This window comes from Stomoxys calcitrans, chromosome 2 (genome assembly GCF_963082655.1).
Source record: "Stomoxys calcitrans chromosome 2, idStoCalc2.1, whole genome shotgun sequence".
Taxonomy (NCBI): Eukaryota; Metazoa; Arthropoda; class Insecta; order Diptera; family Muscidae; genus Stomoxys; species Stomoxys calcitrans.
This window is the reverse complement of record NC_081553.1, coordinates 56,446,575-56,472,198: the sequence shown is the minus strand read 5'-3', so window position 1 is coordinate 56,472,198 and position 25,624 is coordinate 56,446,575. Positions and strand designations below refer to the sequence as shown.

At 40.0% G+C, this 25,624-nt stretch overlaps 1 protein-coding gene across 1 annotated transcript; it reads left to right on the top strand.

Moving 5' to 3' along the window:
* The first annotated feature begins 21,021 nt into the window (after positions 1–21,021).
* Positions 21,022–25,234, top strand: LOC106096251 (DNA-directed RNA polymerase II subunit RPB2). Its single transcript, XM_013263901.2, has 5 exons — positions 21,022–21,200; positions 21,354–21,577; positions 21,641–22,562; positions 22,622–23,644; positions 23,710–25,234. The coding sequence occupies exons 1-5, from the start codon at positions 21,179–21,181 to the stop codon at positions 25,047–25,049; spliced, it is 3,531 nt and encodes a 1,176-aa protein (XP_013119355.1). The 5' UTR covers positions 21,022–21,178; the 3' UTR covers positions 25,050–25,234.
* The last annotated feature ends 390 nt before the right edge of the window (positions 25,235–25,624 follow it).

The following is a 25,624-nucleotide window of genomic DNA, read 5'->3' as shown; positions in this document are numbered from 1 at the left end:
GTGTCTAGAAAAACATAAACCCTTTGCAAGCAGAGTTAAAAAATTTAATAGAATTTCTTTCGCAAGAATTTCTTTAATTTTTTATGTATTTGATTAGTTTAGTATTTTAAATAAATAATTTTGTATTATACATATTTTTCGAAAATAAAATTTGCCTTGGCAAAAGAACCTAGAGTATGAAACTTTGTATGTAATAAGAGAAGGACTAATTTATGTAGTTAGAACAGGTTCGGCCGAATCCTTTTTTCTACCTCAACCATGGTTGGCATTATTAGTTTTTTGAACAACTATTTTAATGACAGATAAGTGGTTTTTATGTGGGCATTATGTCTAAAATTTCGGCCATATCGAATAAAAACTGCCGAATCTCAAAAACCCTCCAACATGGATCGCATTTGTCAACTTCTTTCCCATTATCTCTTAAAAGGTAAACAAAAGAAAATGGATAAGAATTGATACGTTATTAGAGTTTTTTTCAGGTTATAGACCGATTCGGGCCATACTTGGCTTGGATGTTTGAGACCAAAGGAGATGTCATTATGCAAAAATTGCTAAGAATTACGCTCTATAGGGGCTCAAGAAGTAAATTCGGGAGGTTGGTTTATATGGGTGCTACATCAGGCTCAAGAAGTAAAATCGGGAGGTTGGTTTATATGGGTGCTATATCAGGCTCAAAAAGTATAAACGGAAGATCTAGTTATATGGGAGCCATATTGAACACGGATATAGGCTCTTCCATATCCGTGTTCAATATTGCTCTTTTCAGATTTTAGCGAAATAGGTTAATAAATGCACATTTAATGGACCTATATGGCAGCTATATCCAAATATAGCCTCATCTTCACCATAGTTGGTATGAATGTCAAGGAGCTAAACGCAACAAATTGTGCCAAATTTCAGCTTAATCGTATAATATATGTGATTTCAACCCGCCGAAGACCTTAAATCAGCAGATCGATCTATATGGGGGCTATATCCATTTCGAACTTAGCCTGCCTAGGACCATAAAAAGAATCTGTGCAAAGTTGCAGCTAATTATCTTTATTTTTAAACCTTGTAGCGTGATATTAACAGACAGACAGATGGACATAGCTAGATCGACTTTATACGGTCGGAAATGGATATTTCGATAAAAGGAATGATAAAATGAATATATCCCCATCCTTCGGTGATGCGTATAAAAAATCTGTGCAAAATTGCAGCTTCATTTCAACAGGCAGAGGGACGGACGGACAGAAACAAGTAAAATCGTTTTATTGAGGGATTATGAATGCCATTATTGAACGAAAGCTTTTGAAAAATTTAGAAGACTCCCATCTTGATCACGTTTCAGCACTAAGCGTCTCCTTTACTATGTCAACTACAACGTTATTTTCTGTAATATTGTTGTACCTAGATGAAACAGAATCCTCCGCGCAATCTTCTTGAGAATGCGAGGCTGAAGGTTTATCAATAAATTTAAATGCTCATATCTCCTTTAACAATTTCTTCTTTTGTGGCATTTTCATAATAAGCTAAACTATTTCTTCTTTTGTGGCATTTTCATAATATCTTAAAATGCTCATGAAAATGCAAATTTTGGCTATGAACATTCCATTAAGGAACAGGGACAAACTTCTCACATATAAATGAGTGCAGTCCGATTCAAGTTTAAGCTTAATGATAAGAGGCCTCCTTTTTATAGCCGAGTCCGAACGGCGTGCAGCGGTGCGACACCTCTCTGAAGAGAAATTTTACATGGCATCGTACCTCACAAATGTTGCCTTTAGGAGGGGAAAACTATCGCTGAAAATTTTTTCTGTTGGTCTCGCCAGGACTCGAACTCAAGCGTTCAGCGTCATAGGCAGACATGCTAACCTCTGCGATACGGTGGTCTCCAATGCTTAAAATGCTCATATCTCCCTAAATTGGGAGCAACCGTGGCGCATAGATTTTAATGTCCATCTATAATCCTAACTCCTGTCTCTCCAAAAAAGGTGTCGCTATATTCTTGCTACAGAAATATATGCACATTTATACAAACACAAACTTTTACTATAACAATTACTACGTAATTTTGTAAATATTTGGTGACAAAAGAGGACAGTGTCCTCTGCACAATCTCCTTGGGAATGCGTTTCTGAAGATTACTCAATAACTTAAAATGCTCATATCTCCTTTTTTATCTTTTCCTAATAACTTAAAATGCTCATATCTCCTTTTTCACCCTTTTTGCTTTTTATTATAACTTAAAATGCTTATATCTCCTTAAATTGGGAGCCAGCGTGGCGCATAGACTATAATGCCCATCTATGACGTATACTTCAGTCTTCTCCAAAAAGAGGTGTCCCTCCGCGGACTCCTCATTGCGCTGTTGCTAAAAGAGTATGTGCATACAAAAAAAGATGACTACAAATTAAAAATTTAGATTCCAGTAATTATATCGAGCCAAAGAAACAAGACTGAATGAACTAATATCCTTCATACTTAAAGTCTTGTAGTATCTACTTCAGTAAGTAAGAAGTAGAAATCTTCCTTCCTTGAAGGCAGTATATTTCAGGTCCATAATCGAACAATTTGGAGGCCACTGTAGCGCAGAGGTTAGCATGGCCGCCTATGACGCTGAACACCTGGGTTCGAATCCTGGCGAGACCATCAGAAAAAATTTTCAACGGTGGTTTTCCCCTCCTAATGCTGGCAACATTTGAGAGGTACTATGCCATGTAAAACTTCTCTTGAAAGAGGTGTCGCACTGCGGCACGCCGTTCGGACTCGGCTATAAAAAGGAGGCCCCTACTCATTGAGCTAAAAAAACTTGAATCGAACTGCACTCATTGATATGTGAGAAGTTTGCCCCTGTTCCTTAGTGGAATGTTCATGGGCAAAATTTGCAATTTGCAATCGAACAATGTATATGCTGTAATCATTTCATCAATATGGAATATACATTTGATGGTATAAAATATTCATAAACCGAAAGAAATTCATCTGACAATCTTAATTATTATTATAATTCCTTTCGAAAAAAAAACTTCTCCCCAAAAATGTGTCTTACTCGGCTTTAAAAAGACGGCCCTTCATTATTGAGCTTAAACTTGAATCGGCCATTACTCATTGATATATGAGATGTTTGCCCCTGTTCCTTAATGGAATTTTCTTGGGCAAATTTGCATGTTGTTGAATGAAGTTGAATCTTCTTTTATAATAAACTGTAGCACATTTTCAAATGGTGCCGAAATCAATATCCGTTTCACTGTATATACACTGCATCGAATATATCTTAACCATATCTTAATAATGCATACAAACTTAGCATAATTGATTAATTAGATATACTAGTTTTGTAAAAAAAAAAATTAACAGAAACCACAAATACCCACAAAAAAAAAAAGAAAAAGTGATTATAAACATCATTCATGTGCACGCAAAAATAAAGAAGCAAATGGTAGCGATGACAACTGTCTACGATTAGAACAGAATAACCAATGGTCGACGAAGCTTTAAAAGTTTTGGAGGGGCATTTTATCTCCACTCAAACATCTGGTAATTGGTTGCTAATGAAGACGTCACTATCAATCATAGACTTGGTGGGATTTTTTTCTTCATACCTCCTGCTCTTCACTTCAAAAAAATGGATACCGTGTGGATTTCTGCGTCTTCTTTGATTAAAAAAACAACATATCTGACCATAATTAGGCACAGCAGCTAACCATCAGTAGCCAATGCCAATGTCTGCATAGCCAGGCTAATGGTTTGCACGGTTGGCTGGTTAGTTTGTTATTGATGTCTGGGGCCAATAATGACAAAATTGATTGTCGTGAAGTTTATGATTTTTTTTCTGCGGCGTTTTGTCTAACTTCACCTCAATGTTTGTTTATTTTTTCTCTTTTTTTTTTGAGAAAACTGTAAGCTGATTTAGAGCTACTTTTTCTTTGTTCTCAGCCACCAATGGCAATCAAATATTAATGATGTATTAATTGTATAGCTCCGTTCCAGTGTGACATAAGTAAATTGGATCGTTCTATGTTTATGTTTTGAAACTTTTCGATATCGATATCATGGCAAAGTACCTTGGTCGAGTAGTAACATGACGTATACTTGGTGGGCCATTATGCGATGATTATGAATTTGGCTATATTTGAAATCGAAATTGTCATTATTGATTATTTTCAACTTCCTGTCGCAAATGAATTCCCACAATTTAATTTTGCATAATACTTCAATCAGCAATGATGTATACATTTGATTAGTAGGAGTCTTTAGAGACTAACACATCTAAGGCACTTTTTAATTTAAAATTGCATTTCAATCGTTTATTTCTTCTTCTGAGAAGAAGTAAGATAACATAAAATAGAAAAAGAGAGGTCATTAGCTGCAACATGTCAATGACCTCAGCCTAAGCAGATATGAGTAAGTTGTGGTATGCTCTACGCTAAAGCTTATAGATAAATCAAGAGCAAGCTAGTACAAAATTGTGAAACTGTGTGTAAAGCAAGTGATTTATGACACACCCAAATTTTTTTTTATTATACACAAAGGTCTTTTTGTATATTTAGGTTAGGTAAGGTTCGCCCACCATAGGTGAGTCAGTTTGGTCTATTGTGATATCCTACAAAGAAAAAGATGTGAGACCTCGGACTATATGCAGAGGTTATACACAAATAAAAGAAATAGAAAGAATGGAGCACCAGAGCGGGGGATGAAGACGACTATCCCTCACGCCGCATCTTATCGCACCCTTCGTCGGAACTACCCTGTTCCGTTCACAAATCTCGGGAGACATCCCAAAGGTACATTGGTAAGATCACCCCGATCGCAGAAGAACCGCCTCCCTTAAAGGAGAGCCTGCTTCCCTACGGATTCTGACATAAACATGAACAAGTTATCGATAGTCTTTTCCTCATCCTCATCAAGACAACTCCTGTAGAAGTCATTGGCACAATGTCTGGTTTTTACCCCTGCCAATGTGCTCAGTGACATCTTTTTAAACGCCAGCAACTCCTTCGTCTTCCTTCTGTTGACGACAGGCTAGAGCGGCCTAGCGATCCGGCAACAATCCGCTGAGTCCCATCTTGCCACCGACCCACAGTTAGAGAAAAATAAAAAAAACTAGTAAAAATAGAGGGTAGATATTTTCTTTGCGTTTCTCAATATAGCCGCCAATGGGCTACATATCCAGCCTTGTCTACAGACCTGCCTGCGATACATATCTCACAGGGGTATTGAGAATTGACTCCAACGAAGGACAATCTATGGGCCTTCTCGAACTCCCTCGTGCGAGTCCTCTGATCCACGACCCTCACAATGGCCATATACCTCGAAAAAATTATCTTGGGGTTTACCCTCAACTTCCTACCGAACATACTCTTGCATGGTCAAAAAGTGCACAGTGCCTTACGACTCCTTTCCTCTGTATTCCTCTTTCAGGATTGCTTCATTGCTTCGAATCCAGGACAAGGTACTACGCCTCCTTCGACAGCTGCAGGGTGATCCCGTTCAAGGAGTAAATTCAGATCTCTGTTATCTTGTGTCTGCGAGTGAAGAGCACCAGCTCCGTCTTCCTTGGGTTGGTCCTCAACTCATTTCTGGTAGCCCATCGCGACAACCTCCTCAGTGACCCTTCCATGATATCACTAATCGTCGACAGAATCTTGCCTCGGACCAGCAACACGACATCGTCCGTATATGCGATTGTCTTCGTGGCATCTCCGCCGAGATTCAATAGGATTCCATTCATCAAGAGGCTCCATACAATCGTCGAGAACGCCCCACCCTAGGGTGTTGTCACCCGCATTCCTACCAAACGTTCTCCCAGGTTCACATTAATAATCTTGCCACAAAGCATATTGTTACACCGCTGGGAGATAATAGGGCGGGTTCCTGACCAGTGTGGCGACTATTAATCCATCTCCACGTTATTGAAGGCCTCCTCAATATATGTTTACTCCTTCAACCGGAGGGACGTCTCGACCTCTCCTACCACTTTGCGGAGGGCCATCTCCATCGACCTGCCTTGGTGGTATGCGTGTTATGCACTGAAATTCTCCAGCGTCAGTCCCTCTCTCACTCTCAAGTCTATCAGCCTTTCCAGAGTTTTGAGTTAAAACGATAACAGGCTAATTACCCATAATCCTTCGTTTTGCCGTGGTTTATTTCTCCCGCCTTGAGATAAAGACCACCCTGACCTTTCTCCATGCTCTTGGTATGTGGGACCATGCTAGGCTCACCCGGAAAATCCGTTCTACCCAGAGTAGGGTGACTCCAATAGACTCCTGCAGAAGTTCGGGATAATACCATTAGGTTCGGCCGATTTAAATGGGCGGAATTTACGGATTGCTCACACAATCGACTTCTCGTCAGCGATTTCCCTGATGAGGTCATCCACTAAGGCCTCATATAAATATGTTACGATATCTTGACCCCTTCCTGAACGCACGGAAAATGCGTCTTCGTCAGTATATCCTCGACTCCTTGAGACGATTTTTAGGAGCTGCATTTTGCTGGGCTGTGTACCGACTGGGTGGCGGGAGGTTAGAGTGGTTTTTATCTCGAAAGCGGAGGAAACCGAGCTATTCTCTGCCCAAGAACTACAGGCCAATAAGTTTCTCATCCTCAATTTTAAAACTTTGGAGAGACTAATTGACATATGAGGCAATCCCAAAAAAAGCCACTAAAAAAAATTTTCATATTTTTTGTCAACTATTGTATATATGTTTTAGTACCTTCCTTATTTCGTCACCTTTTTACCCTTCAAAAGGAAATTTTGGGACAGCCATATTTGAAAGCGATACAAATTAATTAATCTGGTCACCCCAGCTCTCTCAATGTTTGTCCGATAGCGTGCCCCTTGTTGTCCCTCAAAGCTCCATCTAACGGACAATTGCCGAACATAGTCAGCTGCCTAGACATGATATGATGACAGTAGGACAGTTGGTTCTGTGTTATCATTTGGCCCATCAGAGAAAATTCTGGCGGGGAGGAGCGCCATGATGGGACAACATAGGCTAATGGAGCCGAAAGAAAAATCTTTGTTTTCTATCTAAGACGCCCCATAAAAAGCGCATTTATTATCCGATTTCGTTGAAATTTGCCACGGTGTCTTATTTTAGGCTATATATATGGTTCAGATCGGTTTATATTTGGATGTAGCTGCCAAAAAGACCAATACTTTGTTCTACAAAATTGAACAGTGACTTATATTTAATAGACCTCCCAATGTCCATGCCGAATTTTGGTGCATTAGTTATCCAATTTTTACGGCATTATGACAAAAGGGGGTATCCAAAGTTCGACCCGGCCGAACTTAATGCCTTTTTACTTGTTTAAGACCCATATCGTTCTTATCCCATATCGTTCGGGGGTAGTGGTGGCATTTGGGGGAGGAACGACTCTCCTGAGAATCAGATTCGTATTCTGCTCCCAAATACCTTTGAGTCCCATATTGTCCCGATCGGACTTCATAGTCGTTGGTGAGGGTTTTTGCAATAGTTTATATGGTAGGGTGGCCACCCTTGTACTTGGCGACAAATTTTAATATCCGGTTCGTATTCTACTTCTAATTACTTTTCATTTGAGTCCCATATTGCCCCAATCGGTTTATATGTCCGTTTGGGTTTTTTATGAGGCGTAACGGTCCCCCTGAGACCTGACTCTGATATAGCTGCCATATAAACCGATCTGAGATCTTGAGCCTCTAGAGGGCGCAATTTTCATCCAATTTGGCAAAAATTTTGTACAACGGCTTCTCTCATGACCTTCAACATTCGTGTCTAATATGGTCTGAAACGATCAATAGCTTGATACAGCTCCCATGTAAACCTATCTCCCGATTTTGCTTCTTGAGCCCCTACAAGGCCCAATTCTTATCCGAATGAACTGAAATATTACACAATGACTTCTACAATGAATGCTGAACAATTCATTTATGGTCCGAATCGGACTATAACTCCAATATCATAACAGTTTTTACTCAATATTCTTTGTTAAAGAAAAGAGATACAGAGCATAGAACTCGACAAATGAGATCCATGGTGGAGGGTATATAAGATTCGGCCCGGCCGAACTTAGCACACTCTTACTTGTTTATATTGCATTTAAATTTTGTTGTTTTTTATTAAACTCTTACATTCTACCAATTTTTCATATTAGTGTCACCTTTACTTTTTGCCGCCAGTGGGGTTTGAACATGGGTCCTTGCGTTTCCTAGCCATATGCGCTACCAACTCAGCCAAGCTCTTGTTTATAACGTGCTCGGCTAAAGGTAAACAAGTACAGTCTATTTTTCGAACAAACAGCATCGTGTTTTGCTTCTGTCGATAGTGCTTATTATACCCACCACCATAGGATGGGGGTATACTAATCCAGTCAATCCGTTTGTAACACCTCGAAGTATTGATCTAGGACCCTATAAAGTATATATATTATTGATCATCTCGACAATCTGAGTCGAACTAGCCGTGTCCGTCCATCTGTCGAAAACACGATAGCGGCCCAACGCTTAAAGCTAGCCACTTGAAATTTTGCACAGATACTTAATATTGATGTAGGTCGTTGGGAATTACAAACGGGCCATATCGGTTCAGATTTGGATATGGCTCCCATATAAAACGACGTGAGTGTGAGCGAATTGAGATGTACAGGAGTCAGAATGAAGTCCGGAAATTCTACCAAAGAATTAAACATCAAACCGATGGCTTTAGTGCAGGCACATCCTCCTGCAGAGATAAAGAAGGAAATCTGATAACTGACACAGATAACATGATGAGGATATGGAAAGAACATTTTACCCAACTGCTAGTGTCCGATGTTGGCGGCGAAGAGGATACCGCAGAACCAATCCCTGATGATGGTATAGAATGTTTACCTCCTAGGTAGAACGAGGTCCAAGTACCAGTGACCCAACTAAAGAACAACAAAGCAGCAGGAGCCGACGGGTTACACGCTGAACTATTTAAGACCGGAGGCGACACGCTGATAAGGCGTATGCATCAGCTTATCTGCGCAATCTGTCTAGAAGAACGCATGCCAGAGGATTGGAACCCCAACATACTATGTCCCGTACACAAGAGAGGATACAAGACGGAATGTGCCAACTACAGAGGAATAAGTCTTCTCCCCATCGCATACAAAAAACTCTCGAGCGTACTGTGTGAAAGATTGAAACCTAAAGTCAGTGAGATAATTGGGCCCTATCAATGCGGCTTTAGACCTGGTAAATCCACCCTGGAACAGATATTCACACTGCGCCAAATCCTGGAAAAGACCCCAGAAGGACAAATCAACACCTTCCATCTCTTAGTTGACTACAAAGCCGCCTTCGATACTCCTTTACGTTCAAAGGTATTTCAAGCCATGTCTGAGTTTGGTATCCCTGCAAAATTAATAAGACTCTGCAGGATGACGCTTGCTGATACGCGTTCCTCAGTAAGAATAGGAAAGAATCTCTCCGAACCATGTAATACCAAACGAGGTTTCAGACATGCCTATCGTGTGATCTCTTTAACATTCTGCTGGAGAAGATTATACGAGATGCAGATGTGAATAGATATGGCACACTAATCGCAAGAGAACACATGCTACTCGCCTATGCCGACGACATCGACATCATTGGTCGGTCACCGGAAGTAGTAACTGCAGCCTTTGAAAGAATCTAAAGAGAGTCAGTGAAAATGGGTCTGGCTGTAAATGGAGATAAGACGAAATGGATGGTCTCCACTCCCAAAAAGCCTTGTACAACCGAGCAGATAAAGAACATGGAGAAAGTTGGGAACCACAACTTTGAGATAGTCAGTAACTTTATCTACCTCGGCACCGCCGTAACCGAAACGAATGACACCAGTTTTGAGATTAAGCGAAGAATAATACTGGCAAACAGATGCTACTTTGGACTAAGTAAGCAGTTCAGAACCAAGGCCACCTCTCGACAGACGACAATTACACTATACAAGACACTGATACTACCCGTGCTGTTATATGGTTCTGAAGCATGGGTACTTGTGAAAGCAGATGAGGCAGTGCTTGGAGTATTTGAGAGAAAGATTCTTCGTAAAATATATGGACCAGTTTGCGTTAACGTATGAACCACGAGCTGTATGAGCTGTATGACGACGATAGCATAGTTATACGCATCAAAATACAACGACTGCGTTGGCTAGGTCATGTTGTCAGAATGGATAAAGAAGCTCCAGCAAAGAAGTCTTTTGAAGGCAAACACGGTGGTACACGCAAACCGGGAAGACCAAAAGCTCGATGGAAAGATCAAGTTGTGGGAGACACCTCGAAACTGGGTGTCAGAGATTTTTGAATGAGCGCAGAAGATCGAGGCGCTTGGAACGCTATTCTACGTTCGTTTAGTGGAACAAATATTCTGTCGTAGCCAATTAAAGTAAGTAAGTATAAAACGATCTCTCGATTTGACATCTTGAGCCCCTGGAAGCCTCAATTTTCGTCCGTTTTGGCTGAAACTTTGCATGTGGTGTTCTGTTGTGACTTTCAGCAACGGTTTAAAGTACGGCCCAAATCGGCCTATAACCTGATATAGCTGCCATATAAACCGATCTCCCGATTTGACTTCCCGAGCCCCTGGAAGCCGCAATTTTTCTCCGATTTTGCTGAAATTTTGCACGTAGTATTCTGTTATCACTTTCAACAACTGTGCCAAGTACGGGTCAAATCGGTCCAGAACATGATATAGCTGCCATATAAACCGATCTTCTGATTTGACTTCCTGAGCCCCTGGACGCCTCAATTTTCTACCGATTTGGCTGAAATTTTGCACATAGTGTTATGCTATGACTTCCAACAACTGTGCCAAGTACGGTCTGAATCGGTCTATAACCTGATATAGCACCCATATTTAAGCAGAATCAATGGTGGTGGATTGCCAGGATTCGGCCCGGCAGAACTTAGCACGCTTTTACTTGTTATCTTAAAGAAGATAGAGGGGGGCGGACCCTCCCCCTTACCCTAATTTTCAGAAACGCCAGATCTCGGAGATGGGTGGTGCAATATAAGCAAAATTTTTTGTGCTCTCATATAGTACCCTAAAAATAAAAATTTGGTATCCAAATATCGGATGGGGTACCTAGGGGGGCTACCCCAAACCCCAAAATCGCACATATTTACCGACCATGGCAATATGGGACTCAAATGAAAGGTATTTGCGAGTAGAATACGAATCTGATATCCAAATGTGGGACCGCGTTTATGGGGGTCCACCCCTTTCCCAAAACACCTCCCAAACAGGACTTATTTACTCGCCATGAGAACATTGGGCTTAAATCAAAGGTATTTGAGTGTAGAATTCGAATCTGATATCCAAATATGGGACCAAGTGTTTTGGGGGCCGCCTCTTCTCAAAAACATCCCCCAAAGGGGACAAATGTACGACCATAGCAATATGGGGCTCAAATGAAAGGTCTTTGGGGGTAAAGCACGAATCTGATATCAATATTCGGGAAATCTGATATCAATATCTGATATCAATATTCCTAAATAGGAAGTATTTGCTGACTATTGCAATATGAGGCTCAAATAAATGGGGTTTTAGAGTAGAACACGAAATCGATATATATTTTCAAGGCCAACTCACTGAGTGGCCGCCCATCCTCCAAAACACCCCCCAAACCGATCATGTTTGCCGACTATGGAAATATGGGGCTCAAATTAAGGGTATTTGCGAGTAGACTACGTATCTGATATCAACATAAAGGACCAACTGTCTAGGGGATGAACCACCACCATAACAACCCCCATATAGGAAGTATTTGCTCACCAAGGCAATTTAGGTCTTAAAGAGAGTGGAACTAAATATTTATATTTTTTAGGGCCAATACCCCAAACCGGAGATATAAGCTGACTTTTGCAATAGGGATTTAAAATGAGATTAGAAAACGAATTCGATGTACAATTTTGAGGCCAATGGCAATATGGGGTTCAAATAAATGATATATAGATATATATAGAGAAAAGAGCACGTTGCTGATATATTTTCCAGGCTTATTGTTTAGGGGGCCCTCCCCAATCCCCGAAACACCCCTAAATCGGGCATATTTACCGACCATATCAATGTGGAGCTTAAATGGAAGGTATTGGGGGGTGGAGCAAGAATTGATACCCATTTTCGGGACCAATTTTCTGGTACCCCTTTCCCGAAATATCCCACAAACAGCAATTTTTTACTGACCATCGCAATATGGGGCTCAAGTAAAGGTATTTGGGAGTAGAATACGAATTTGATATTCAAATGTAGGACCATGTATTTAGGGCATCACCTCTTACCCAAAAACACCACCAAAAGAGTAAAAATTTTTCGACCCTGCTAAATATGTGGCTCAAATGAAAGGTATTTGAGATTAGAAAACGAATTTGATAACCAATTTTGGGGCCATGTGTTGGGGGGACGCCTCATCCTGTAAACTCCTCCTAAGCTAAAGGCAAAAGGGGGTTTAAATAAATGGTATTTGAGAGAAGAGCACGATGCTGGTATTTTTTCAGGGCCAAGTGTCTGGGAGAGCACCTCACCCCAGAAAACACCCCTAATTCAGACATCATGAGAATATCGGGCTGAAAAAAAGTATTTTAAGAATGAAGTACACATTACATCCAAACTTAAATTCGTAGACCAATAAAGATCATATGGGATTCAGGTAAAGGCACTTATATTGTTAAATTGTTAGTCAAGTTAGCATGGTATTTGACTAAAACATCTTTAATTGTCGAAAATAAATATTCCAAAGAAACTTTTGTTCTATATAAAGTAAAAGAAGGCGCAGCGGAGCGGGCACGGTTCAGCTAGTTATTTATATAATTACGAACTTCTTTTAGGAAAACAATGTGGTCAGGATTTAAAATAGTTTTAAAACCTATAAACTTATCCCCTTATCAATTAGATTATCAAACGATTAATTCTATTGGTGTTATCTTTTTTTCTTCTTCGTTTCACATTTCAACAAAGCATTTTACAACTAATTAGTTAAGCATTTAACGGTTTCTCTCACAACCATATGCACTACCGTTTATACAGATTTATGTGAAATATTTTAATTAATTACGGCCATCGAATCACGCATAAAAAGTTGTTCATAGCAAAACAGAAGCCGCTACCAGTTTTTGGTTTTTTCCCCCTTCTTCTCCGCCTGATGATTGAGGAAAAATCTAACAATCAATTAATAATCTTTTATATAAAACACATAATTAGCACAAAATGGTATGCCTTGCTATGCATAATAAAAACGTTTTCAAATCTGTCACATGCAAATGCACAAATCAGCGTAAAGTTTGGCTATGTTTTAGTCGTTGTTGTTGTTGTTGTGCATCAGAAATGTTGATTTTAGTGAAACTGACACGAACTGAAGTGAAAAGCGTTAATTAAACAGCAGGAAAGTGTTTTGCCTTATCAATAAATGTCAGAGGGCATTTGTCCACACGAATATGGTCGTAGGCAAACAATTTTTTGACTATCTGGGGATGGAGAAATATGGAGCCAACGGTTTTTGCAGTTATCGAATAGATAAAATAAAAATGTGGAATTAGCAAATCTAAGTTGATGTTAAGAGAAAAAGTTCAATGAACTTTTATCTTTAGTGGTAATTATTAAAACTTTCTGACACCTTGTTTCGAGATGTGTTTTTATACCCACCACCGAAGGATGGGGGTATATTAATTTTGTCATTCCATTTGCAACATATCGAAATACCCATTTCCGACCCTATAAAGTACATATATTCTTGATAAGGGGAAAAAACTAAGACGATCTAGATATGTACGTCCGTCTGTCCGACTGTCTGTTGAAATCACACTGCAAATGCAAATTTTGCCCATGAACATTCCACTAAGGAACAGGGGCAAACTTCTCACATATCAATGAGTGCAGTCCGACTTAAGTTTTATGCTCAACGATAGGGGCCCTCCGAGTCCGAACGGCGTGCCGCCTGGGGACACCTCTTTGGAGAGCAGTTTTACATGGCATAGTACCTCACAAATGTTGCCAGCATTAGGAGGGGAAAACCACCGTTGAACATTTTTTCTGATGGTCTCGCCAGGATTCGAACCCAGGCGTTCAGCGTCATAGGCGGACATGCTAACCTCTGCGCTACGGTGGCCTCCGTTGAAATCACACTACAGTCTTTAAAAATAGAGATATTGGGCTGAAACTATAGGCAGATTAAGTTCGAAGATGGGCTATATAGGACTATATCTTGATATAGCCCCCATATAGACCGATTGGCCGATATCAGGTCTTAGGCCCATAAAAGCAACACTTATTATCCCATTTTGCGGAAATTCGGAACAGTGAGTTGTGTTAGGCCCTTCGACATCCTTCGTTATTTTGGGCCAAATCGGTTCAGATTTGGATATAGCTGCCATATAGACCGATCCTCCGATTTAGGGTCTTAGGCCCATAAAACCCACATTTGTTATCCGATTTTGCTGAAATTTGGGACAAAGAGTTGTCTTAGACCCTTCGATATCTATCTTTAATTTGGCCCAGATCGGTTCAGATTTGGATATAGCTGCCATATAGACCGATCCTCCGATTTAGGGTCTTAGGCCCATAAAAGCCACATTTATCATCCGATTTTGCTGAAAATTGGGACAGTGAGCTGTCTTTAGCCCTTCGATATCCTTCGGTAATTTGACCCAGATCGGTTCAGATTTGGATATAGCTGCCATATAGACCGATCCTCCGATTTAGAAACTTATGTCCACAAAACCCACATTTATCATCCGTTTTTGCTGAAATTTGGGACAGTGAGTTGTCTTTGGTCCTTCGACATACCTCGTTAATTTGGCCTAGGTCGGTTCAGATTTGGATATAGCTGCCATATAGACCTATCCTCCGATTTAGGAACTTAGGCCCATAAAAGCCACATTTATTATCCGATTTTGCTGAAATTCAGGACAGTGAGTTGTGTTAGGCCCTTCGACATCCTTCGGTAATTTGGCCCAGATCGGTTCAGATTTGGATATAGCTGCCATATAGACCGATCCTCCGATTTAGGGTCTTAGGCTTATAAAAGCCACATTTATCATCCGATTTTGTTGAAAATTGGGACAGTGAGTTGTCTTTAGCCCTTCGATATCCTTCGGTAATTTGACCCAGATCGGTTCAAATTTGGATATAGCTGCCATATAGACCGATCCTCCGATTTAGAAACTTAGGTCAACAAAAGCCACATTTATCATCCGATTTTGCTGAAATTTGGGACAGTGAGTTGTCTTGAGCCCTTCGATATCCTTCGGTAATTTGGCCCAGATCGGTTCAGATTTGGATATAGCTGCCATATAGACCGATCCTCCGATTTAGGAACTTATGTCCACAAAACCCACATTTATCATCCGTTTTTGCTGAAATTTGGGACAGTGAGTTGTCTTTGGTCCTTCGATATCCTTCGTACATTTGGCCGACATCGGTTCAGATTTGGTTATAGCTGCCATATAGACCGATCCTCCGATTTAGGGTCTTAGGCCCATAAATGGCACATTTATTGTTCGATATCGCCGAAATTTAGGACAGTGAGTTAAGTTAAGCCCCTTGACACACTTCTGCAATATGGCCCAGATCGGTCCAGATTTGGATATAGCTGCCATATAAACCGATCTTTCGATTTAAGGTTTTGGACCCATAAAAGACGCATTTATTGTCCGATGCCGCCGAAATTGGGGACAGTGAGGTAAGTAACGCCCCTTGACATACTTCTGCAATTTGGCCCAGATCGGTTCAGATTTGGATTTAGCTGCCATATAGACCGACATCTCGATTTTAAGTCTTGGCCCTGTAAAAGGCGCATTTATAATCCGCATATATATTTCCGATGGCAGAATCCAGGCTTATTGTGGTCTTTCTTGGTCTCAAATGTGAACACTAACCTTCCTGCGGTGTCACCTGGGTAGCTACCTGTAACATCCGTTAAAGATAGTGAGTTAAAATGTGCCACGTGTTCCCCAAAAGTCAAATCAGACAAAAATTTCGGCTTTTCGGGGCCCCCGAAGTCATATCGGGAGATCGGTTTATATGGGAGCTATATCCAAATCTGAACCGATATGGCCCATTTGCAATCCCAAACAAACTACATCGCGTTCGCCCGCTATCGTGATTTCGACAGACGGATATGGCTAGATCGACTCAGAATGTCGAGACGATCAAGAATACATATACTTTATGGGGTCCTAAATCAATATTTCGAGTTGTTATAAACGGAATGACTAGGATAGTATACCCCCATGCTATGGTGGTGTGTATAAAAAGATGAGTTGAGGCGTCGGGTTAGTAGCCCATCATCCGAAAAACTTGAAGAGTTTGCTTTGAAAAAAACAAAGAAGATGAACAATTGGCTCCCCTATGTTGACAACCCCCGTTTTAAGGACCATGATTTGCGTAACTGCAACTAGAATGTCCGCACTCTTTATAGAGAGGGTGCAGTATACGCACTGAGGGATGTATTTGAGAAATACAGGGCAGACATTACAGCCATGCAGGAGGTGCAATGGCTCGGAAAAGGCCCCAAAACAATAACGAAAGGTAACGCCCTATATTATAGCTGCCATGAAACCAGGCATCAATTTGGCTGTGGATTTGTGGTTAGTCGTAGACTGAAACATCTTGCCGCCAGGTTTACGCAGGGGGCTCTCATCCAGCCACATCCTAGCCACAATCCGCATAATGGCCAAATTCTTCAGCATCAGCCTTATTAGCGCCCATGCCCCGACGAACAGACCAAGGATATTTTCTACGAGCGCCTACAAAGAGAATATGACCGCTTTCCCGCCCTTGACATTAAAATTGTTCTGGCCAAAATAGGAAGTTATTGCCTAAATAGGGAAGAACAATTAAAAAGGCATTAAGTTCGGCCGGGCCAAACTTTAGATTCCCACCAACTCTGGTATATATGTAAAACACCTTTCGTCATAATTAGGTGAAAAATGCATTATTTATGAACCCATAACAGTTAGATCCAAACATGATCGGATTTGGAAAAAATTCGGCACGGACATTCGAGTGGTCTTGTAAATACAAGCCACTGTTCCATTTTGGTGCGATATTGGTCTTTTTGGCAGCTTTATCGAAATTAAGACCGATCTGAACCATATAGGACACGGATGTCGAAAAGCCTTACATAAGTCACTGTGTCAAATTTCAGCGAAATCGGATTATAAATGCGCTTTTTATGGACCTTAAATCGAGAGATCGGTCTATATGGCAGCTATATCCAAAACTGGACCGATCTGGGTCATCTTCACGAAGGACATCGAGAGGCCGAAAACAACACACTGCTCCAAATTTTGCCCAAATCTTCGGGCAATAAATGCGCCTTTTATGGGCTCAAAATCGTAATAAAATAGATCGGTCTATATGGCAGCTATATCCAAATCTGGACCGATACGGGCCAAATTGAAGAAAGGTGTCGAGGGGCCTAACTTAACTCACTGTCCCAAATTTCAGCGAAATCTGAGAATAAATGCGCCTTTTATGGGCCCTAGACCTTAAGTCGAGAGATCGGTCTACATGACAGATATATCCAAAACTGATCCGATCTGGGCCATCTTCACGAAGGACATCGAGGGGCCGAACACTGTCCATAAATTTTGCTTAAATCGGACAATAAATGCACTTTTTATGGGCCCAAGACCTTATATCGAGAGATCGGTATGGCAAAAAGAATATACCCCCATCCTTTTGGTGGGGGTTATAAAAAAGGTATTTATTGGGTATTTACCAATGCTTGGGTGTTTACCCAATGCTTGGGTTTTTACCCAATAAATACCCAAGCATTGGGTATTTACCCAATAAATACCCAAGCATTGGATATTTACCCGGTAGAATCTCATCTCCATCTATGTGTAAAGTTGAAATTCTTTATCTATATATTGAATTGGGTGATTGTAAAGGGTGATGTTTTAGCTTTTATCTTTTTGGCAACACTGGTTTAAAAAGCTCACGCACGTTTCGTTTTTTGTTTCACTGTCCAACATCTTCAGTTTAACCATGAATAGTCCTGCAAACGAACAAGGCTTGAAAATTATTGAACTTTATGATCAAAATGCGTGCTCTGTTAAGAAAGTTCACCTCGCGCTTCTTCCATTCCATCGACGAAGCTCATTTTTGGCTCAATGGGTACGTAATCAAGCAGAATTGTCGAATTTGGAGAAAAGATCAGCCAGAAGCATTGCAAGAGCTACCAAGGACTCCAGGAAAAGTCACAGTTTGGTGCGGTTCATGGGCTGGTGGCATCATTGGACCGTACTTCTTCAAAGATGATGCGAATCGTAACGTAAATGTGAATGGTGAGAACTACCATGAGATGATATACAACTTTTTTTTGTCATTAATAAATAATTCCAACCTGTGGTGTAATTATTTGAAGCAAAATTAAATTCAATGACGATTTGCTTTGTCCGAGAAAAGCAGAGCTCGTCAACGAGAGACAATATTGCAAGATTACATAAAATAATCTATGTACATATTTCTACAACGTTGAAAATTCACATCTGCAAAATATTTATGCGAATAAATCTCTTTGCCGGCACTTCACAAGGTCGTGGTCAGTGGTTGCGTATGTAAGTAATACATCATTCCTATGCCAATGGAATACATTTCTTCATAGACCAAAACTAAGCTGAGGAGTGAGTCGCTTCCGAATGCCGGTTTTTTATACAACATTTTTCATTTGAATATTGTGGTCCAATTATAACCACCGTTAACTTATGCTACATTTTAAAAAGTTTAAATTCATTATTAAGACATTTTGTAATCTGTGATTTATTTATTTATACCACAACAATGGCTGATTATACAGGGTGGCTGATGAATATTGCTACAATGATGAATATTGCTACATTTTTTTTTCGGTGTATGGAATAAATTTTTCTTTTATTCATGTTAAATTAAATTATTAAATTAATTATTAAATTATTATTAATTAAATTAATTAATTAATTAATTAAATTAATTATTAAATTATTATTATTAAATAGAAAAAAAGTTATTACATTTTTTTTTGGTAGCGGCTTTCATCAGCCACCCTGTATGCCATAATTCGCACATTGTAAAAATTAATTCAATGTTCAAAAGTTTATCGGAATTAATTATTTATTTTCTTTTGTGTTATGCAAAAATCTCGTTTTAAGACTTCAACCCTGTTGTGGAATCTCTTTATACCCTACACCGCTACCGTAGTACAGGGTATTTTAACTTAGTGGATTTGTTTGTTACACCCAAAAGGAAGAGAGATAGACCCATTGATAAGTATAGCGATTGGCTCAAAATCACTTTTTGATTCGAATTAGCTATCTGTCTGTCTGTCTGTCCGTGTTAATTTGTGTACCAACTACAGGTCGCAGTTTTCATCCGATCGTCTTCAAATTTCGTACAGGCATGTTTTCGGTTCAGATTTGGAAATAGCTTCCATATATAGGGTTGCCCAAAAAGTAATTGCAGATTTTTTAAAAGAAAGTAAATGCATTTTTAAATAAAACTTAGAACGAACTTTAATCAAATATACTTTTTTTCTAAAGCAAGCTAAAAATTACAGCTGATAACTCACAGAAGAAAGAATGCAATTACAGAGTCACAAGCAGTGAAAAAAATTGTCAACGCCGACTATATTAAAAAACCGCAATTACTTTTTGGGCAACCCAATATATTCATCCGATTTACAGTAATAATGCAGAATCACTTACTTATTCGATTTAGATATGCCCGTCTGTCTGACTGTCTGTCTGTCCGTCTGTCCGTTAGTTTGTATACAAACTACAGGTCGCAGTTTTCATCCGATAGTCTTCAAATTTGGTACAGGCATGTTATTCGGCCTATATGGGGGCTCTATCCAAATCTGAACCGATGTTTTCCAATTTCAATAGAATACGTCTCTAGGCCCAAGAAAATCCTTGTGCCAAATTTGAATACGTTCGAATGAAAACTGCGACCTCTACTTGCTACACTAATTAACATGAACAGACGGACATAGTTAAATCGAATTAGAAAATGATTCTGAGTAGAGCTGACAAAATATCGATGGCACTATCGATTATCGTTATTTAATTTTTGACTGAAAAATAAGCAATCCGACAATGAATGTATACTATAAAATCGTTGCGCCTATAGAGGGCGCAATTTTCATACGATTAGGCTGACATTTTGTACAATGATTTCTCTCATGACTTCCAATTGACTTTATTAACCTTATTTTTTTTTTGGTCTGTGCATTGATATCGATAAATCGATCTCCTGATTTTTATTTCTCATTTTTGTTTGAAATATAGGTGATGGAAAAATCACGATAGTGTCGATATTTATTATTAAATATTGTTAACCTCAGGTGAAAAATACCTCCGGAGGTGACAAAAAATCTTATAGGCTGACCACGTATTTTCGATTTGCGAAGACATTTTTAAACCGGTTTTAACTTATAGACAGATTACTTACAAATTTTTAAATAATTTTGTTGTATCACGTTTTGAAATTCGATTCTTCAGTCAAAAGTAATGCGAGTTAGAAATTCTCAAGATCCCATAGGTCCTACCCGGGTCCAATTTTTTGCCATGTTTTTTCATTATCATATTCGAGTCGACAATACTCTTCATTTGATACCCATTTTGCCTATGGGGGGTGTTTTTGCCCCAACTTCATATTCGTTGGTCCTAGGGTCCAAATCAGGGGCGGAGGGGGTGCAAAAAATTAAAAAATTCGGGGTTGCGCCCTATAAAGTGAATTTTTTCCTAAGAATCCACTAACCAATAACTTTAATTTGCAACCCATATTACGTAGATTGGGGTCCTTTTTCGCCCAGGATGGTGAGGTGCCCGGGAGTATAGGAACCTATGTCTAAAAAAGGATATTAGGGAATGCTGAGGTTTTCAAATAATGTAATTGCCTACTGATTATCTATAATTATTTCTCCAATTAACATTTCTTTTTATTTCAGCCGTTCGAGTTGAATATCCAATTCACGTTACGATGGCGACTAACTAACCACCCGGTTTTACAATGTGGCAACGTCTCTCACGGCAAGTAAACAAATGTCATCTCGACACACACACACACAGCCGCAAAACACCGCCGAACAGATTGGTGGGTTTTGCATGGTATTTTTTCTGGTGAAATTTTCACAATTATTTTTTTACAAAAAAAAAGAGATTAAATAGAAAAAGAATTGAATAATATAAAAACGAAAAGGATTACGAAGATAAATTCTTCAAGATGATGTACGATAATGATGACCGTAAGTAAAATAAAAGGAGTAATTTGAGCAAGAAAAAAATCTTGCTCAAACGCACGAAGAAAGAAAAAATATGGCGTCTGGAAAGCTGTTATCCACATACAATAATGTTGAAAAGTACATTTTATATTAGTATATTTTAATAATTTTTTCCAGAATTGTACGAGGAGGAGAATGCTGAGGAGATTTCTCACGAATTGTGGCAGGAGGCCTGTTGGATTGTGATTAACGCCTACTTTGATGAGAAAGGTCTTGTGCGACAACAATTGGACAGTTTCGATGAGTTTATTCAGATGTCTGTACAGCGTATAGTGGAAGACTCGCCGGCTATTGATTTGCAAGCAGAGGCCCAGCATACCTCAGGTGAAATTGAGACCCCGGTAGGTAGCCACTTTTGCTTAACCCACAAACCTATTTTAACATTTTGCTGTATACCCCCTTAGCCACGTTTTCTTTTGAAATTTGAACAAATTTATCTCTCCAAACCCACACATTGGGAAAAGGATGGCTCGCCTAGTCCTATGATGCCCAACGAAGCCCGTTTAAGAAATTTAACTTATTCCGCCCCATTGTATGTGGACATTACAAAATCGAAAATTGTTGAAGGCCAAGCTCCCGTGGAGACACAACATCAAAAGACTTTCATTGGCAAAATTCCCATTATGTTGCGCTCAACCTATTGCTTGCTTTCTCAGTTAACTGATCGTGATTTAACAGAATTGAATGAATGCCCTTTGGATCCTGGTGGCTATTTCATCATTAACGGTTCTGAAAAGGTGTTAATTGCTCAGGAGAAAATGGCCACAAATACCGTGTATGTCTTCAGCATGAAGGATGGCAAATATGCCTACAAGGCTGAAATTCGTTCTTGTCTGGAGCACAGTTCACGTCCCACTTCTACACTCTGGGTTAATATGATGGCTCGAGGTTCGCAGAATATCAAAAAATCGGCTATTGGTCAACGTATTATTGCCATTTTGCCATATATCAAACAGGAAATTCCTATAATGATAGTATTCCGTGCTTTGGGTTTTGTGGCAGATCGTGATATTCTGGAGCACATTATTTATGATTTTGATGATCCCGAAATGATGGAAATGGTTAAACCCTCTTTGGATGAAGCTTTTGTGGTACAGGAACAAAATGTCGCCTTGAATTTCATTGGTACAAGAGGTGCTCGGCCTGGTGTGACCAAAGACAAGCGTATTAAATACGCTAAGGAAATTTTGCAGAAAGAAATGTTGCCTCATGTGGGTGTTTCAGACTTTTGTGAGACAAAGAAGGCCTATTTCTTGGGTTATATGGTACATCGTCTACTATTGGCTTCTCTGGGTCGCCGAGAATTGGATGATCGGGATCACTACGGTATATATAACCATAGTGTCAAAAATTGTTTCCCAGCTTAATTGCTTTTCTCGCCTTAGGTAACAAACGTTTGGATTTGGCTGGTCCCTTGATGGCTTTCTTGTTTAGAGGTTTGTTCAAAAATCTCTTGAAAGAGGTTCGCATGTACACTCAGAAATTCATTGATCGCGGCAAAGATTTCAATTTGGAATTGGCCATTAAGACAAATATCATCACTGATGGTCTACGTTATTCCTTGGCCACTGGCAATTGGGGTGATCAGAAAAAGGCCCATCAGGCTCGTGCTGGTGTGTCTCAGGTATTGAATCGTTTAACTTTCGCCTCCACATTGTCACATTTGCGTCGTGTCAACTCGCCCATTGGTCGTGACGGTAAATTGGCCAAACCTCGTCAATTGCACAATACTTTGTGGGGTATGTTATGTCCTGCCGAAACCCCAGAGGGAGCTGCTGTCGGCCTTGTAAAGAATCTGGCTCTTATGGCCTATATCTCTGTCGGTTCACAACCCTCACCTATATTGGAGTTCTTGGAAGAATGGTCTATGGAAAATTTGGAAGAAATTGCCCCATCTGCCATTGCAGATGCCACCAAGATATTTGTCAATGGCTGTTGGGTGGGCATACATCGCGATCCCGAACAATTGATGGCTACTTTGAGAAAATTGAGAAGACAGATGGATATCATTGTCTCGGAGGTGTCTATGATTCGAGATATTCGTGATCGTGAAATTCGTATATACACTGATGCTGGACGCATTTGTCGCCCTCTGCTTATCGTAGAGAATGGCTCCTTGCTACTTAAGAAAACTCATGTTGAAATGTTAAAGGAACGTGACTACAATAACTACAGTTGGCAAGTGTTGGTGGCTTCTGGTGTAGTGGAATATATTGATACCTTGGAGGAGGAAACTGTTATGATTGCCATGTCGCCCTATGATTTGAAGCACGACAAGGATTATGCCTATTGTACCACATATACGCATTGTGAAATTCACCCAGCCATGATATTGGGTGTTTGTGCCTCCATTATTCCCTTCCCTGATCACAACCAGTCGCCCCGTAATACCTATCAAAGTGCTATGGGTAAGTAGGCGTCTTCACTATAAAGCATCTTGAAGCCCTTACAATATTTTGCATTCCCCTTTTAGGTAAGCAAGCTATGGGTGTTTATATCACCAATTTCCACGTACGGATGGACACTTTGGCTCACGTTTTATACTATCCCATGAAACCCTTGGTCACCACACGTTCCATGGAATACTTGCGTTTCAGAGAATTGCCTGCCGGCATTAACTCCATTGTAGCCATTCTCTGCTATACCGGTTACAACCAGGAAGATTCTGTCATTTTGAATGCTTCAGCTGTCGAAAGGGGTTATTTCCGTTCTGTGTTCTACCGTTCTTATAAGGATTCAGAAAACAAACGCATTGGTGACCAAGAAGAGAACTTTGAGAAACCCAATCGCCAAACCTGCCAGGGTATGCGTAATGCTCACTACGACAAATTGGATGATGATGGTATTATTGCTCCCGGCATTCGTGTATCCGGCGACGATGTGGTTATTGGAAAAACCATGACTTTACCCGAAAATGATGATGAACTTGATAGCACCACGAAACGCTTTACCAAAAGAGATGCTTCCACCTTCCTGCGTAATTCTGAAACTGGTATTGTGGATCAAGTCATGTTGACCTTGAACAGTGAGGGCTACAAGTTTTGTAAGATTCGTGTGAGATCTGTTCGTATTCCCCAAATTGGTGATAAGTTTGCTTCACGTCACGGTCAAAAGGGTACTTGCGGTATTCAATACCGTCAAGAGGACATGGCATTTACCTGTGAAGGTTTGGCTCCCGATATTATCATTAACCCCCACGCTATTCCATCTCGTATGACAATTGGCCATTTAATTGAATGCCTCCAGGGCAAACTGGGTTCCAACAAGGGAGAAATTGGTGATGCTACACCCTTCAATGATGCTGTTAACGTACAGAAAATTTCAACTTTCCTGCAAGAGTATGGCTATCATTTGCGTGGCAATGAGGTCATGTACAATGGACACACTGGACGTAAAATTAATGCTCAAGTTTTCTTAGGTCCCACTTATTACCAACGTCTTAAGCACATGGTGGACGACAAAATTCACTCCAGAGCAAGAGGACCAGTGCAAATTCTTGTAAGACAACCTATGGAGGGCAGAGCTCGTGATGGTGGTTTGCGTTTCGGTGAGATGGAACGTGATTGTCAAATATCCCATGGTGCAGCACAATTTCTGAGAGAACGTCTGTTTGAGGTCTCAGATCCCTATCGTATACATGTTTGTAATTTCTGTGGCCTAATTGCCATAGCCAATTTGCGCAACAACACCTTTGAATGTAAGGGCTGTAAGAATAAGACACAAATATCCCAAATTCGTTTGCCGTATGCTGCTAAACTCTTGTTCCAAGAACTGATGTCTATGAATATTGCGCCACGTTTAATGGTTGTCTAAAGCAGAGGGGGATAACGAATGCTCTAAGAGGAGAGAAGGATAAAATGGAAGTGGCATTGTTCGCTTCATCAATGTAGAAGTAGTAATGATAATGATTTTGTATTTTATAATTTATGACAAATGTCCTAATAAAAAAATGATATCCAATATTTATTTTGGAAATGGATGCATGGTCTATACCTAAAGTTTGAGATTGTGTATTCGTTGTCAAAATTTAAAATAAGTTTTTTTCTAAGCTTTTTTTTAATTGCAAAAACTTATGCAAATTAATTCAAAAATGGAAAATTCTATAACAAAATTTGGCCGTTGGCAATTGAAGTTGGGTTGCAATCAAAAATCGATCCATAAAATACTGAGTGAATGTGATACTCGATATGACAAATCGAGATGTTGTACCGGATTGAGCCGATGAAGTTCTTCATGGGCAAGGGCTGCCTCCTCAGTGTAAACCTCACTGCTACAACAACAACACAACCCGGCACGGTATAGCGGAAACTTTGATCTCCAATCTAGGTGGTGTTCTTCGTTATCACGAGAAGCTACTGGGCGTCCAAAGGTTGCGGAGTGACTTGCTC

What these genes read in the sequence shown, in the direction of transcription:
- LOC106096251 (XM_013263901.2), top strand. Translation starts at nt 21,179, where the DNA reads ATGATGTACGATAATGATGACC. An exon ending in GATGTACGATAATGATGACC is followed by an intron (nt 21,201 to 21,353) that starts GTAAGTAAAATA and finishes AATTTTTTCCAG; the next exon opens with AATTGTACGAGGAGGAGAAT. An exon ending in CAGGTGAAATTGAGACCCCG is followed by an intron (nt 21,578 to 21,640) that starts GTAGGTAGCCAC and finishes ATACCCCCTTAG; the next exon opens with CCACGTTTTCTTTTGAAATT.